Source organism: Hypanus sabinus, chromosome 14 (genome assembly GCF_030144855.1).
Source record: "Hypanus sabinus isolate sHypSab1 chromosome 14, sHypSab1.hap1, whole genome shotgun sequence".
NCBI classification, from domain to species: domain Eukaryota; kingdom Metazoa; phylum Chordata; class Chondrichthyes; order Myliobatiformes; family Dasyatidae; genus Hypanus; species Hypanus sabinus.
The window spans coordinates 76,271,673-76,289,195 of NC_082719.1; the positions used below are offsets into that span (position 1 = coordinate 76,271,673).

The 17,523-nt window shown below is 39.3% G+C and overlaps 1 protein-coding gene across 3 annotated transcripts in view; it reads right to left on the bottom strand.

Annotated features, from left to right (window-relative positions):
- LOC132404887 (protein unc-13 homolog B-like) overlaps nt 1–17,523 on the bottom strand; it is a 439,816-nt gene that overhangs the window by 229,410 nt on the left and 192,883 nt on the right. For all 3 annotated transcript variants that reach the window (XM_059989454.1, XM_059989453.1, XM_059989452.1), the window contains exon 5: nt 9,721–9,844. In XM_059989454.1, the coding sequence (XP_059845437.1) occupies nt 9,721–9,844 (124 nt within the window). The remainder of the gene's footprint in view (nt 1–9,720; nt 9,845–17,523) is intronic.

Below are 17,523 nucleotides of genomic sequence, written 5' to 3' on the forward strand. Positions count from 1 at the left end.
TTGAGAAAGTAAGGTGGCATAGGATCCAAGGAGACATTGCTTTGAGGATCCAAAATTAGCTTGCCCACCGAAGGCTAAGAGTGGTTGTAGATGGGTCATATTCTGTATGGAAATTGGTCACCAGTGGGGTGTCTCAGGGATCGGTTCTGGGACCCTTATTCTTCATGATTTTTATAAATAACCTGGATGAGGAAGTGGAGGGATGGGTTAGTAAGTTTGCTGATGACACAAAGTTTGGGGGTGTTGTGGATAGTGTGGAGGGCTGTCAGAGGTTACAGCGGGACATTGATAGGATGTAAAACTGGGCTGAGAAGTGGCAGATGGAGTTCAACCCACAAAAGTGTGAAGTGGTTCATTTTGTTAGGTCAAATATGATGGCAGAATATAGTATTAATGGTAAGACTCTTGGCAGTGTGGTGGATCAGAGGGATCTTGTGATCCAAGTCCATAGGACACTCGAAGCAGCTGCATCGGTTGACTCTGTGATTAAGAAGGCATTTGGTTTAGTGGCCTTCATCAATCATGGAATTGAATTTAGGAGCTGAGAGGTAATGTTGCAGCTATATAGGACCCTGGTCACACCCCACTTGAAGTACCCTGCTCAGTTCTGGTCACCTCACTACAGGAAGGATGTGGAAGCCATAGAAAGGGTGCAGGGGAGATCTACAAGGATGTTGTCTGGATTGGGGAGCATGCCTTATGAGAATATGTTGAGGGAACTCGGCCTTTTCTCTTTGGAGAGAAGGAGGATGAGAGGTGACCTGATAGAAGTGTATAAGATGATGAGAGGCATTGATCGTGTGAATAGTCAGAGGCTTTTTCCCAGGGCTGAAATTGTTGTCACAAGAGGACACAGGTTTAAGGTGCTGAGGAGTAGGTACCAAGGAGACTTCAAGGGTAAGTTTTTTACTCAGAGAGTGGTGAGTGCGTGGAATGGGCTGCCAGCAACAGTGGTGAAGGCGGATACGACAGGGTCTTTTAAGAGGCTTTTAGATGGGTACATGCAGCTTAGAAAAATAGAGGGCTATGGGTAAGCCTAGTAATTTTTAAGGTAGGGAGATGTTCGGCACAACTTTGGCGCTGATTTTTGCATCCGCACTGGCCGTGGTGTAGTAGCAGATATTTGGAGGGTGGCAAATATTATTACTTTGTTCAAGAAAGGAAGTAGGGATAACCCTGGGAATTGCAGACTGGTCTTCAGTGCTGGATAAATTATTGGACAGGATTCTTGGAGACAGGAATTATGAATATTTGGAGAAGCATAGTCTGATTAGGGATAGCCAGCATGGCTTTGTGTGGGGCAAGCTATGCCTCATGAGCCTGACTGAATTTTTTGAAAAGGTGACAAAGCACATTGATGAAGGTAGAGCAGTGCTGTAGTGCATATGGATTTATGAAGGCATTTGATAACATTCTCTATGCAGGCTCACTCAGAAATTCAGGAGGCATGAGATTCATGGAAACCTGGCTGTGTGGATACATAATTCATGCCCATAGAAGAGAGAAGCTGTTGGCAGATGGAGTGTATTCTGCCTGGAGGTCATTGAGCACTGGTGATCCACAGGGATCTGTTCTAGGACCCCTGCTCTTTGTGATGTTTATAAGTGACTTGGATAAGGAAGTAGACGGGTGGGTTAGTAAGTTTACAAAGTTTGGTGAAGTGTTACTAAAGGTTGCAAGAGGACGTCGACAGGATGCAGAGCTGAGAACCGACAGATGGAGTTCAACCCAGAGAAGAGTGAAGTGATTTATGTTGGAGAGTTGAATTTGAAGGCAGAATACAGGGTTAATAGTAAGATTCTTGGGAGGATGGAGGAACAGAGGGATCTTGGGGTCTACTCTCATACATCCTTCAGAACTGCCACACAAGTTTATAGGGTTGTTAAGAATGCATTTAGCATGTTGATCTTCACTAGTTTGTGAGTGAGTTCAAGCACCACAAGGTAATGTTGCAGCTCCTGGTTAGACCACACTTAGACTATTATGTTCAGTTCAGATGGCTTCATTATAGGAAGGATGGGGAAGGTTCAGTGAGGGTGCAGAGGAGAATTAGCAAGATGCTGCCTGGACTAGACAGCACGTCTTCTGATGATAGATGAACTAGTTAGGGAGATTCTCTTTGGAGCAAAGGTAGGTAAGAGATGACTTGGTAAAGGTGTACAAGATGATAACAGACAAAGAATGAGTGGATAGCCAGAGACTTTTTCCCAGGGTGGAAATGGTAATAAAAGAGGCATGATTTCAGGTGATTAGAGGAAAATATGGGGGAATGTCAGAAGTAAGTTTTTTAACACAGAGAGAGGTGAGTACCTGGAATGCACTGCATGTGGTGGTGGTAGAGGCATATGCATTAAGGGCACTTAGGAAGCTTAGACGGCCACATTAATGACAGAAAAATGGAGACCTATATAGAAGGAAAAGGTTTTACTGATCTTCGAGGAGGGATAAAGATCGACACAACATCAAGAGGATAAGACATGAGAGAATAGGACCAATCAAGTGTGACAGTGGAAAAGTGTGTATGGAACCGGAGGAGACGGCAGAGGTACTTAATGAATACTTTGCTTCAGCATTCATGACAGAAAAGGATCTTGGTAATTGTAGGGATAACTTGCAGTGGACTGAAAAGCTTAAGCATGTAGCTATTAAGGAAGAGGATGTGCTGGAGCTTTTGGAAAACATCATGTTGGATAGGTCACCAGGACCAAAGGGGATGTACCCCAGGCAACTGTGGGAAGCAAGGGAGGAGATTGCTGACCCTCTGGCAATGATCTTTGCATCATCAATGAGGACAGGAGAGAATCCGGAAGATTGGAGGGTAATGGATGTAGTTCCCTTATTCAAGAAAGGGAGTAGGGATAGCCTAGGAAATTATAGAGCAGTGAGTCTTACATTAGTGGTTGGTAAGTTGATGGAAAAGATCCTAAGAGGCAGGATTTATGAATATTTGGAGAGGCATAATATGATCTGGAATAGTCAGCATGGCTTTGTCAAAGACAAGTCGTGCCTTACAAGCCTGATTGAATTTTTTGAGGATATGACTAACATATTGATGAAGGTAGAGCAGTAGATGTAGTGTATATGGATTTTAGCAAGGCATTTGATAAGGTACCCCACGCAAGGCTTATTGAGAAAGTAAGGAGGCATGGGATCTAAGGGGACGTTGCTTTGTGGATCCAGAACTGGCTTGCCCACAGAAGGCTAAGAGTGGTTGTAGACAGGTCATATTCTCCATGGAGGCCGGTGACCAGGGGTGTACCTCAGGGATCTGTTCTGGGACCCCTATTCTTTCTGATTTTTATAAATGCCCTGGATGAGGAAGTGGAGGGATGGGTTAGTAAATTTGCTGATGACACAAAGGTTGGGGTGTTGTGGACAGTGTGGAGGGCTGTCAGAGGTTACAGCGGGATATTGATAGGATGCAAAACTGTGCTGAGAAGTGGCAGATGGAGTTCAACCCAGATAAGTGTGAGATGGGCTCATTTTGGTAGGTCAAATATGATGGCAGAATATAGCATTAATGGTAAGACTCTTGGCAGTGTGGAGGATCAGAGGGATCTTAGGGTCCAAGTCTGTAGGACACTCAAAGCTGCTGTGCAGGTTGACTCTGTGGTTAAGAAGGCACACAGTGCATTGGCCTTCATCAAACGTGGGATTGAGTTTAAGAGCAGAGAGGGAATGTTGCAGCTATATAGGACCCTGGTCAGACCCCACTTGGGAGTACTGTGCTCAGTTCTGGTCACCTCAATACAGGAAGGACGTGAAAACCATAGAAAGAGTGCAGAGGAGATTTACAAGGATGTTGCCTGGATTGGGGAGCATGCCTTATGAAAACAGGTTGAGTGAATTTGGCCTTTCTCCTTGGGGCGAGAGAGGATGAGAGATGACCTGATAGAAGTGTACAAGCTAATGAGAGGCATTGATCGTGTGGATAGTCAGAGGCTTTTTTCCAGGGCTGAAATGGCTAGCATGAGAGGACATAGTTTTAAGGTTCTTGGAAGTAGGTACAGAGGAGATGTCAGGGGTAAGTTTTTTTTTAAAAACACAGTGACTGGTGAGTGCGTGGAATGAGCTGCAGACAGCGGTGGCGGAGGTGGAAACGATAGGGTCTTTTAAGAGCCTCCTGGATGGATACATGGAGCTTAGGAAAATAGAGGGCTATGAGTAAGCCTAGGTAGTTATAAGGTAAGGACATATTCGGCAAAGCTTTGTGGGCCGAAGGGCCTGTATTGTGCTGTAGGTTTTCCTTGTTCTATCATGCGGCAAAGGGCCTGTATTGTGCTATAATGTTCTATGTTTAGGTTGGAGATGCTGGTGGAAACAAGACCTGTCCATAGTTAAAATTGTTATTAGGAGATTGAGGTAAATTCTTATTAACTGATGACCAGATTGAGCCTTAAGAACTTTTGCTAGATCAGTCATCAGTGTTTGAGTGAAACATACACTTTGGAAGGAGCATATCTCTCTGTCGTTAATATAAAAGAATCACAGTCCAAAAATGGAAGGCACTATCTGGACGCATTAATGGGAATCTAAGTCTAGTTATGTACAGATTATTAAATAGAATAAATTATTTAGCATTATCTAAAACACTGTACTGGAATTTAAAATGCACTGGAGAGAGAAATGAGAAGAATTGTTCCAGACAAGCTTTTTTATCACAGCAGGAAGTTCTGCGCTGAAGTGTAGGTAACAAAATAGATTTTCTGCGATAACATTAACAGACATGAAAAGATGCCAAAAGAAAAGGTAACAACAGATGTCCCAAGTAGAAACGCATGGTTCACACATTTGGCTTCAGTAATGAATCAGGCAAGTGGAGACAACTGAGAGCAGGCTCCAACAGAACCCAGCCAGTGCCATGAAATGGTTAGTCCAACCAGTGGTTTCTGTGTTGTAATTCTTATAATGAAAGATGTAAAGTAAGGAATTCTGAAGCTTGAAAGGAAGGGAAATGAAAGGAAAACTCTTTAATTTCTCTCTCAGGCTAAAATAGTGGCAGATATCACATAAGTATATGATGTTTTGTATACACAGCATTAAGGTACTTTCATTATTTTAAATACATCATTGACTTCCACTCAAAGTTTTCATCTTGGAGACACAGAGACTATAGATGCTGGAAACTGAAGCAACAAACAACCCACTGGAGGAACTCAGTGGGTCAACCAACGTCTGTGGAAGGAAATTAATTGTTGGTGCTTTGGGTCAAAACTCAACGGTTTTAGTTTTTCTCACTTCATAGAAATTTAGTTGGATTTTGATACACATCCCATATGTTACATACACTGCTCAACCTAATTTAGGTTTTTCTCCCAGGCTGTCACTTTCATTCTCAAGGCACGTGTTCACTGCTCTGCCGATAATACCAGTTTGAGAAAGAGGTAACGGCTTCATTACTTAAGGAGGAATACACTTGCACCGAGGGTTTGAAAAATGTTTAGCAGACTGATATCTTGGAGGATTCGATAATAAATAGTGTTGACGTGTAGAAAAATTAGAGAAAATTTAAGTAAACCTGTTGGGGTAGATGTCAAAAGAATGTTTCCCCACATAATGGAAAAGCTGGAGCGCTAATTCAGAATAATGGGACAACCATTTAAGACAGAAATGAGGAAAAACAGGAGGGTGTGAATCATCGCAATACACTGCCCCAGACAGTAGTGAAGACAGAGTCATTAGATACAGGTATTAGTAGAGATATATTTTTGGACATGGAACAGTCAAGAGTCATGGAGTTGAGGAGAACATTAGATGAGTCAAGCTTCAAGAAATGTATGACTTAATCCTCCTCTATCTTTTCTTTACGTCTGACAAAAAACTGCCATTGCCACAAGATGTTGTTCTGCATACAACTGAATACATGAGTATCTTTAGTTGTGGCCTGAAAAACAACCGGCAGACAAGGTGTTCCAAGAATGAAAAGACCACCTCCCAACAGACTAGGAGAAGTAATTGAAAGATTACAAGGCCCTCTACGCTCTCCTATCAGTCTAGATTATTTGATAATCCTCATTTTCAGATAATTATTGCCTTTGCAGGTCTCATGTACTGATCACTCGAAGTTTAGGTAACATCTTCAAGGAGGTTCCAATTTGTTGCAAAGGTGTCATTCTCTTAATCATTTCTATTTGAATGTTGTCCTATTCTTCAAAGATATTAAGACATCCATTTGACAATGTTATAGCACTTCAATAAAGCCAAGCAAAATACAAAATAATGTCCTATGTACACCCAGAAGACTTTCCAAATCTGTTCTGGAAATTTACCAAAAGAATCACAAAACAAAGTCCATATTGTAATTATTTTTCTAGGTTTTCAAACCAGAGGATTACTCCACAAGAAGATATGATAATGTTTGAAGATGGGAACAAGTACAAAAATAAATTTATATTTTATATTTAATGTTTATAATTAGAGCAGATAATGTTGTGGGAGAAAACTAATGTGGAAGCCTGTAAGTTATATTACTAACTCTGCTTCAACAGTTGGAACCCATCATAAATATTTTGGCCATCCCACAGGAAATCAAAACAAGACGATCAAAATTTTTTAAAAACTAGCATCGTAACTTTCAATTAACTTGTAAAACATTAATTGAATTTAGCATGGTCAATGCTGTAGTCATATGATCCATACAGAATTAAAAGAAGTCCATAAGACCATAACTATACGTGCTTGTTTATAAAATTCTTTGTGAAAAGCCACACTTCTCGGAGTTATCTTGCATGTTACGTATTCGCTTGCACTATGTTTTTCACTGATGCCCAGTCAAACTTATGCCTTCTTGATCTTCATGGGTAGAAACTAGGGAGAAATGGTCATGCTTCTTCACAGCCAGTTGATGTTCATTGATACATGTAGATAGTTTTCTCCCAGTTCGGCCAACATAGTATATGCTGCGGTGCCCACATTTGATTTGGTAGACTACATTGGTCTTGTTCTGTTGGCTTGCGTGTGACTAGTCTCAATTTATGAGCCGATGCGGGCAAAATTCCTGACCACAATGCACAAAGTTCACCATGGAGCCAATCAGTGATGAAATCACCTCCCCATATCACAAATGAATTTCTGAAATGATGTCCAATCAGCTGATTGAAAAGCATATAAAGGCCAAGCATTTGGAGAACACTTCACAATCAACAGCACATTGACAATGTGACCTCACATGGTGATGAAAGATTTGCAAGTAAATTGCCAAGGTCAGAAAACAACTCAACCCAACTCTCAACCACCCGAGCTATACGCCTTCTTTACCCTGGTGTCATCAGCAAACTTAGTGACCACACAATTTGTGTCTTTATCCAAATCCTTTGTGTAAAGTTGTGCCCTAGCACTGGTCCCTTGGCACACCATTCATTACATCTCACCAACAAGAGAGAGACCCATTATGTCTACACTCAGTTAGCAAATTAATCTACTATTCATATCGTTAAGTTATACCCCTCCACAGGCTTTTATTTTTTGCATTAACCTTTGATGTAACATCTTATGAAATACTTTCTAGAAGTCAAAAAACAGAGCAATGCCAGTTTCATTTTATTCCTGGCACATTGTCTTCTTCAATAAACTCTGAGTAAAGGGAAAGATGGCACCAGCAACCAACAAGATGAACAACAGCAACATCCTTCAGACAGTTCACAAAGCTACTTCTTTTACTACTTCTTCTTTCTAATACGATTCTACTGCTAAGTTGTGTGTGATTGGAGCCTGTGAGTACATTTTGATGGTGTGTAATCGGGCATATTGTGCAATCTGGCACTTCGTTTTCACCAAGTGTGTTTGGTGAGATTTCGAGCAAAGTGTGCAGCCTAGAGGCCCAAGCTTGGAGACGGGGCATGAACCCATGATTGACTCTGCGGGCTGTAGTCAGTGAACGACACAACGCTGAATTGAAATGAACTGAATTAAATTGAACATTCCTAAACAGTTTCAAGGACTCTGTGGTTTGATGTTTTATACTCTGTACTTTTTCACTCGTCTTGTTGCTATTTGTGCGACTCGTTCTTTTTTTGAGCACTGGGTGTTTGATGTTTTCTTAGAATGGGTCCCATGGTGTTTCTTTGTTTCATGACAATCTGTGGGAGGACATATCTTGGGGGGGGGGGGGGGGAAAGAGTGGGTGTGTGTGTGCGTGTGTGCAAATGTACTTTGACTTTGATAAATAGGTTGAAAAATGTCAAAACACGTTGATGTTGATAGATTATCTTCAATTTTTTCTGTGTGCCCTTCTATAATGTGTTTAATAAAAGTTTCAAACTCTTACATCTGCCAATACATCAACCCACTTTATCCTTTTGTTTGTGTAGCTAAATACAGCTCCAATGCTGCATCTGTGTTTGTTGATGATACTAAAGTGATTAGCCAAATCAAAGGTGGTGATAAATCGGCATATGAGAGGGATATTGAAAATCGCAGGAACAACTTCTCAAACAACAAGAGCAAAACCAAGGAGCTGATTATTGACTACAGGAGAAAGAAGCCAAAAGTCCACGAGCAGGCCTCTGCTTCTATTGAGTACACTTCCATGGAGTGCTGCCACAAAAAAACAACACCTATCATCAAAGACCCACACTATCCAGTCTATGCCCTCTTCTCACATCAGATAAGAAGTACAAAAGGCTTGTGTTCCACACCACCAGGTTTAGGAACAGTTATTACCCTACAACCATCAGGCTCCTGAACCAAAACAAATAAATTTATTTACCACTACACTGAACTGATTCTATGATCTGCAGACTCACTTTCAAGGACTCTTTACAATTCTTATTCTTAGCATTCTTTTTATTTGCACAGTTTGTCTTCTTTTGCACATTGGTGTTTGTCAGCCTCTGACTGTTTATGTATAGTTTTTCTTAACATTCTACGGTATTTATTTTACTCCTGCAATGCCTGCAAGAAAATGAATCTCAAAGTAGTGTGTGATAACATACATGTATTTTGATAATAGACTTACTTTGAACTTTGAACTATTTCGCTTCTTTTAAGATTCTAATTGTAGTCCAGCATGGCCTGAAGACCAGGTAAGCTTGCAGCTCTGAAAATTAGCCTGGTAACATTTAGACTGATGATTTAAATTTCAATGAAATTCTCTCTTCCTTCCAATTCTCAAAATCAAATTGTATTTGATATTCCTTTACCTTAGTAAAGTTTCAAATCAGAAATGCTCACAACTTTTTTTCTTGATTGGCATTGCTAGATGTACTTTCTAACAGTACCAGAGAACTGCAATTACTTTTATTGAGGTCAATGGAATGAATTTCAGGGGAAAGATTTCAGAATGATATTTTTAATGCAATCAGTGATGAAATTCTGGTTGAAAATAGATGCAACAGTTGCCCTGAATTTAGACTCATCATTCAATTGGGAATTGACTTTACAGTGCTAGACCGTACAAGCACCTACAAATTCTACTTTTCAACAATTTCTGTTTTTAATTTCAGGTTTTAATATTTTACTGACTTTCAGGCTGCTTTATGTTGTGTCTGTGCACAACTACCTACGTATTAAATAAAAGCATGCACACAGGAAATTGATTTTACTAGTGTATTCACATTGCTGGGAGAGCGAGAGAACAATGTGCATATGTAGACAGCAGATCAATAGGCAGTGCTAATGGGAGGATCATTGCTCTAAAAGATATAGATCCACAAATTATAGTTTGGTTTTTAAAATACTCAAAAAAGAATCAGATTCCAAATAGGTTTCAAAGATACTTACCAAAAGGCAACTCGAAACGAGTATCTAATAGGATTTTATGCGGTGTTGGACATCTGGTTCCACATATCTCATCTTCCTTCATTAAAACTTCAGCATCCAGAGTCGACCAATCTCCTGGCCCTTCCTGTTATAATATAAATACCAGCAAGTATAATGAAGAACTGAACAAACCAAAGCATTAATAATAAATTTGCAGGCTAACATACATGGCTGGTCATGTTGGAAAATATTCAAGTAGTGAGGAGGATTCAGATGCCTCGGCTTGTCTGTTTAACAGTGGCACAGATGAAAAGTAAACAGTAAATGATCTGCTGCTCATTGAACATCTGGCATGATTTTATAACCAGTTGATTTGATGGAATAGAAGGTTCTGAGCAGCAGGTAGATAATCCATTGAACTTTAAAATTATGTCCCATGAAAACCTATTCACAGCACAGAAAATGCAAAATGAAACCACCATCATCCCATTATTTTATAATGTAAAATACATGACTTCCATTGTATAAATTTGTTAAAATGTCTTACGTAGTTCTTTAGTGATTATTGGATGACAGCACTGCCTCAATATGTGATTCTCTGCATCAATATGATGGATGTCTCTCCTTTCCCAAGACAATAGGCCTCATTCTCAGCTGTAGCATGGCATTTCCTTTGGCATCAATGTGAGAATAATTAGAAAATGGAAATAACTCCTATGGTTGCCCAGTTGTAACTGATAATGCTGTTATGAGTAAGACACATCTAAAGGATACGTGCTCCGAAATTTCATACAGCCATCTGACAAAAGAGGAAATATGTACCAGGTCCAATCTGCAGTGAATCACAAAGTTCCTCTCTGACAAGGAGCAGTATGTGAGACTCGGCAAGCATGTCTCCACATTCTGCTTACTCAGCAGTGCTGCACCATAGGAACCTCCTCTCTCCCCTCTCCTATTTTCCTTCTACATCAGTTGCTATCATCCAGTAATCCATCAGTTAAACTGATAAAGTTTACAGAAGACACCACTGTCATAGTACGAATCTGCAGAGGCAACAAATCCAAATAGTACCAGGAAGTAAACATGGTGCAATCACAACAACTTGGAAATGAATGCCATCAAAACCCACGGAGATGCACATCGACTTCATGAGAAACATGTCTCTTCTATAACTGATCATCATCAGCAACTCTACAGTCAGCAGCACTTCAACATTTAGGCTCCAGGGCATCATGATTTGCAGGACCTCATGTGGGAGAACCATATCTCTTTTATTAACATAAAGACCTGGCAGATGATGTACTGCTTGCAGTTGGTAAAATTCTTTCTTTCCCAGAACACGCTGATGCAATTCTACACTACAATCACAGAAAGCATCCTCACATCACCCATTACTGTCTGGTTTGCAGCAACATCCTCTCAGGACATACAAACACAACAGTGAACTGTCAGTTAAAGTCATTGGCTGCAGTTTACCATCACCGACCATACATGTCCAGAACAAAGAAGCAGACAAGAAAAATTCATTGCAGACATTGACATTGACTTCTCAACAAACTGCCTTTACCAAAAGCTCACTTCTCCCCTCTAGAAAGTGCTATAGAGTTATTTTTTTTAAATCACACCATCCTAAAAGTTTCTTCACCCATTCTGTTAATCTGATCAAGCATTCTAGTTTGCCTTCCCCCACCACCTCCCTCTACCTATTACCTTAGTTACTGAATTGCACTGTAAACACTATAAGCTATTATTTATAATGATAATTAAGTTATAAATACATACTGATAGTTATGTATTTATGCACATTTTATTCCATATCCATGCTTTTAATCATTTTTATTTAATTCTTTATTATCAGTGAATGTTGCTTTTTGTTCAATGTCATGTCAACACATCACAGCAAATTCCTCATACATGTACATGTATAAGGCAAATAAAGTTGACCCTTGACACTTTAATTTGAGCTCAATTTCACTGACCATTCGAAGCGATTTCATGAAATGTCAGCTAGCGACAGAACACATATTCAACAAACCATGGAGCATAGTACTGACTTGACTGGGAAGTCAGATGCCAGCATATCTGACCATTAGCTTCATCAAATTCAAATGATTATCATGCATATTTAAAATCAGTATGACCCACCAACCATCAGAGCAGGTTTTGTGTGAGGCTTCAAGGTGCAAACTGTTGAGGCCTAATCACCACTCCCAGCCTGCAAATGAAGTGGGACAGTTGTGAAAGCAAGGCTTCAGGTCAGGACCCTCTACAGAAGGCCAACCTGGGGATGGACCACGTTGAGGAAATTCTAGCCCAATATCTGGATCCAATCTTCATCACAGTAGCTTACTAGTTGGAGCCTTGCTTCAAAAACCATAACTGAACCTAAAAGTCATGCCATTTTATTTTGAAATCGATAAAAATAATCAAGCAAGAGCATGATTTACATTTCCGGTAGAAAATCTTGCAAAATAGAAAATGGGAAGGTTTTACTATATTGTATAATAATTAAAACAATTGCACATCATTGATTTTAAACCATAATTAATAAGGTTTATGTATTGAAGATATTGATCTGCTTCAGACTAAGCAGCACTGATTGTTCAACTGCATAACAATCAGACAACATGCTACTTAGATATCAGGCTACAAAATAAAATAACAACTGTGATATTGATTGCGATGTGCACTCTTGGCTCTTGGGCTTTACCAGATATTAAATGTTTTCTTCAGAGAAGATAAACGTAGAGTGCAGTAATTTTCCCCCAGGCAACCACATTAATAAAATTACATCTTTGCACGAGTTTATAATGTACTAAAACAATCATGATGTAAACTCAACTCTCTCTTCATCTAATTTTGAAAAATAAAAATCAAATTAGACTGTTCTTTAAAATAAATCTCGAAGTTTTGAGAGTTGAAAAAAGAACCTTAAAAGTCCAAAAATATCAGCTTTAGATTAGTTCTAATCTGGTTACTGACGACCACAAACATATTTGTGCCATAATGCTGGGTAGCACTGCTTAAGGCATTAAGACATAAATACAAAAGATGAAAAGTCGTGATGCCAGTGTGCAATGATGATCTAATCCAAGTGCTGCAGAGTTGGATGACAATTCACATCTTAGCTAATACCCTTCTCAATCTTGCACAATTGAATTCAGAATCCTGTAGCTCCAAGCTTTCCCTCCAAATTCCAACAATTTTACTTCAAAGCAGTGACTTCCAGATTAGTTAAGTCTATTACATTGACTGTGGTGGCAAATTTACAAGGTTGGAGGTTTTCTTTTGTTTTTTAAGGTTCAAATCTAGAGGGTCTAATTTGCCAACTCTAAAGGATTTTTGTCTCCAAGTCTTCTGCACATATCAGTTGTTCCTGGAAGTTCTGCATGAATGGGCATTCCTCTTGGATTACAATTTGACAAAAAAATGCACAACGGACAAAAATACTGGATAGGAGGAGGACAAAGAAAAATTGTTTGGTACAGCAGAACTACTGTAAGAGTTTTGTAAAATACATGAGGTTTGATTTGATATTGGAGAATTGGCTATCAACTTCTTCTGTAATCTCCCCAAACCAAAACTCAACGTTCCACAAGGACAGAGACCTTGGGTGATTACATTGGTATTTGTATTGGTTTCTAATTGTAACAAATACAAAGATACAGCAAGAAGGGTTGTTTGTAAATGTAAGTTTTGACATGTAGTGTTGGTGCGTGGCCTAGTGGGCAAGGCATCAGATTAGTAACCTGAAGGTCACTGGTTCAAGCCTCAGCTGAGGCAGCGTGTTTGTGTCCTTGAGCAAGGCACTTAACAACACATTGCTCTGCGACATCACCGGTGCCAAGCTGCATGGGTCCTAATGCCCTTCCCTTGGACAACATCGGTGGCGTGGAGAGGGGAAGGCCTGCAGCTTGGGCAACTGCCGGTCTCCCATACAACCCTGCGTCCTGGAAACTCCAGGCACAGATCCATGGTATCTCGAGACCGACAGATGCCACCACCACCAAATGTAAGTACAGCAAGGTAGTAAAAGGAAACATAATGAAGAAATAGTGTCGCAGAAGCAGATAAAGTGCAGTGTATTTCAACAAATAAAGTGCAAAGTCAAATGACAAAGTAGACTTTGGAGGCTCATTCAAGAATCTGACAGATTCTGGATTGGTAAATAAAAGATAGAGACACCGAAATGTAGAAGAGTCAAGCAATATTAAGAAGATAACAATGTGATTTTGGTTATGGTACTAGGATTGGAATACTTCTTAGCCCTTGGGAAGTTAATTTCACAATCCATGAATTTGACTTTTGTTCTCTTGATGGTGCCCCTCTCTCTATAACTTCATCAGTTGCACTCCACGCAACAATGCATAAAAAGAGTAGAGAGCTAAACCTGTTAAAGCAACACACACAAAATTCTGAAGGAACTCAGTAGGTCAGGCAGCATCTATGGAAAGGAATAAAGAGTTAACATTTCATGCTGAGACTCTTCACCAGGACATGTAAGAGAATGATCCTATGGAAATTTATTCTTAAAGGAACTTAGAGCCATTAATTGCAAGCATTATCAAGGAGCAAGTGTCATGGCAGGCTTCAATGGCTCTCGATCACATATTTTCAATTCAGAAATTAATCTTATGAAGCCTATTATGTAAACAAAATATCACAAAATGACTGAAAAATCTGGGAAATTAACTTTCTTAAAAGAAAATATGTTCAAATAAGTACAAAAGAACAAAGGGTTATTTGCAATTAATCAAATTTTACAATGCTGAATTATTTACTGCAAATTATAGGGACAATGCAAAAAGTAAATGAATAAATAATTTCATTAAGAAATGAGCTTCATTAGTGAAGACAATTATATTTGGCTTTGAATAATTTCCACTCATGCCCAGATCATAAACAGAGTACAATTACACTTCATTGGCTATTAAGTGATTTGGGGAATTCTAAAGGTGTGAATAGTACAAGTTGTTACAATACAGAAATTAATACTTTAAAAATCACTCAGTTAATGGGGTTTTGTGTAGAATTGTAACAATGTACAAGGTTTCCTGCCAAAAATATTAGTTCAGCTTTTCCTGCCAGCTCTGTGGCCAAGCCAAAGCAAAAACTATAACTGTCACAGTTCTGAGAAATAAAAATGAGCAAATAGCCATGTCAATAAGAACATGACTGCAAAATAACAGTCACAAATAAAGTTACTACAAGAAAAAAAAAGTAGAAATCAAAGCGGAGAGCACTTTCATGGAAAAATCAGAATGCAATGAGATAAATGGGCAGGAATCTTTTAGTAAATCTTCAGTTATTAATTGAATAGCACAAAATAAATACTGAATACAATGAATACAATAAGGCTTAAAGGTGAAATAAGAATTTTGTAATTATGATGAATTAGAATTGAAAGTGAAACATGAAAAAGTTAAAGCAATAACTAAAAATTATGAGGAATGCAGCTGGGAGGCAAATGGAGTTAAAATAAAATAGAAATATGATAAGGAAGAAAAAATGAGAAAACATGGCGTAGATTTTGGAAGCATGCAAACTAAAATAGTCAAATATAGACTCTCTTTAGAAGGTCAAAATATGCCCATAATTGATTAAATTAATATATTGGATCTTTTTCACAAAAGAAAGCAATTAAGTATACTACAGTTAAAATAGTCATAAGAGCTAATTGAAATGCTTCTAAATAAACAGGAAGTTAAGCTGATGAACATTAATTGCATGCAGCCCACTTGAAAGAAGAAAAAGGTCAGGAGGAGATGACTAGGCAAGGCTTCCAGCACAATTTAAAATCTGCCTTCATTTGAACTGGAGAAGGCTGAACAGGGTAACCATAAACCCATTAGCCATATTTCCCAGAACTGCAAGAGAAAGAATATTATACAACATGCTTGAAGTGTTGTGTTGATGCCAACCTGACAGGCGAGTCATTTGCTGCAAAATAGCCAGCCTCTGACCTGCTCCAGCAGCTCCTGTACTCATTTCCAATTAAGTTTTTGAGCAATGGTGACCCCACCAGGATGTTGATGGTGGCAGATTCATCCAGTCACAGATGATGGTGGATAATTAAACAGGCAGAATGGTCCACATTTGCTTGAAGGGGGTGTAACCACAACAATATTTAGGAACTTTGAACCTGAACAAAGCAAGCCAATTATCTGCAGCCTTTGCAGGGGTTTATAGGTTCATTTCTTTCAGCACTAGTATGCAGAGGATGAAATTTGTACAAATTACAGACCTGACTTTAGTAATTATTTTTCAACAACACATTGCACACATGCAACCTGAGCCACAGAAAATGACGAGGCCCATTAATAAGTGACACCACCACTGCCACCTTTAACTTCTTAAGCAATCCCTCATATTAAAATGGATCAGTATTCAGTTAAGCCCCGGAATCTTCAACTAATTTGACTCTCCCCTAGCCACAGAAGCATAAGTTCACATATAGCTGTGTACAGATACATTAAATAATCAGGAAAGCTAACTGATTGCTATAACTTATTACACAAATACCAGAGTACATGTGTATATGGGATATGGCTGAAATCACACCTGAAATACAGTTAGTAGGACAGTTCACCTTATTTTAAAAGTGTAAATGCACAGAAAGCCATTCAGAAAATGTTAACTAAACTAACACTTGAAATCATTCATTGTCTTTGAAGGAAATACTGGACAGGCTGATCATAGAAAAATCAGATTGCAACACAAGTTCTTTAAAGAATCATGACAGGGTAGGTGCAGAGAGGATGTTTGCACTTGTGGAAGAGTCTACAACTTAGGGCTATTATTTTAAAATAAGGGTTGATCAGTTAAGACAGAGAAGATCAATAGTTTTCTCTCAGACAATTGAGAGTCTTTGGGACATTCTTTCTCAAAGATGATAGAAGCAGAGCCTTTGAATATTTTTCACGCAAAGATAAAACAGTCTGAATAAGTTATGTATGGCTGGAATGGAATGGAAAGTTGAAGCTTCAATCAGCCAACTTTCTAAATTCAACTGGAAGGCAGAGCAGATTTAAGAGGTCAATAGGCCCAGTCCTAATTGTAACTTAGAATTTAGAATTTATTTAAATCTTACATCCATCCCACAACGTGAGGGAATAAAAATCTTTGAGTTATGACTCCGTTGCAATGTACAAACACGTGAGTTTAAAATCTAATAGATTGTAGAAAGAAGCTATCCCATAGCTTGTTGGTCCTGGCTTTAATGCTGTGGTAGTATTTACCAGACGGAAGCAGCAGAAACAGTTTATGGTTGGGATGACCGGTGTCCCCAATAACCTTCCAGGCCTTCTTTCTGCACCTAATGCCATAAATGTCCTCAATGGAGAGAAGTTCATATCAACAGATACATTGTGTTGTCCATACCACTTTCTGCAGTGATCAAGTTTGGTGCACTTACCATACCAGGCTGTGATACAGCCAATCAGTATGCTCTCAATGGTGCCCCTGTAGAAGGTCTTGAGGATTTTGGGGCCCATGCCGAACTTCTTCAGTCACCTGCAGTCGAAGAGAGGCTGTTGTGCTTTTTTTTTGCCACAAAGCCAGTGCATAAAGTCCAGGCGAGATCATCAGTGATGTGTATACTGTTCTGTGCTCAGTTCTGGTCACCTGACTACAGGAAGGATGTGGAAGCCATAGAAAGGGCGCAGAGGAGATTTATAAAGATGTTGCCTGGATTGGGGAGCATGCCTTATGAGAATAGGTTTAGTGAACTCAGCCTTTTCTCCTTGGAGCGACCGAGGACGAGAGGTGACCTGACAGAGGTGTACAAGATGATGAAAGGCATTGATCGTGTGGATAGTCAGAGGT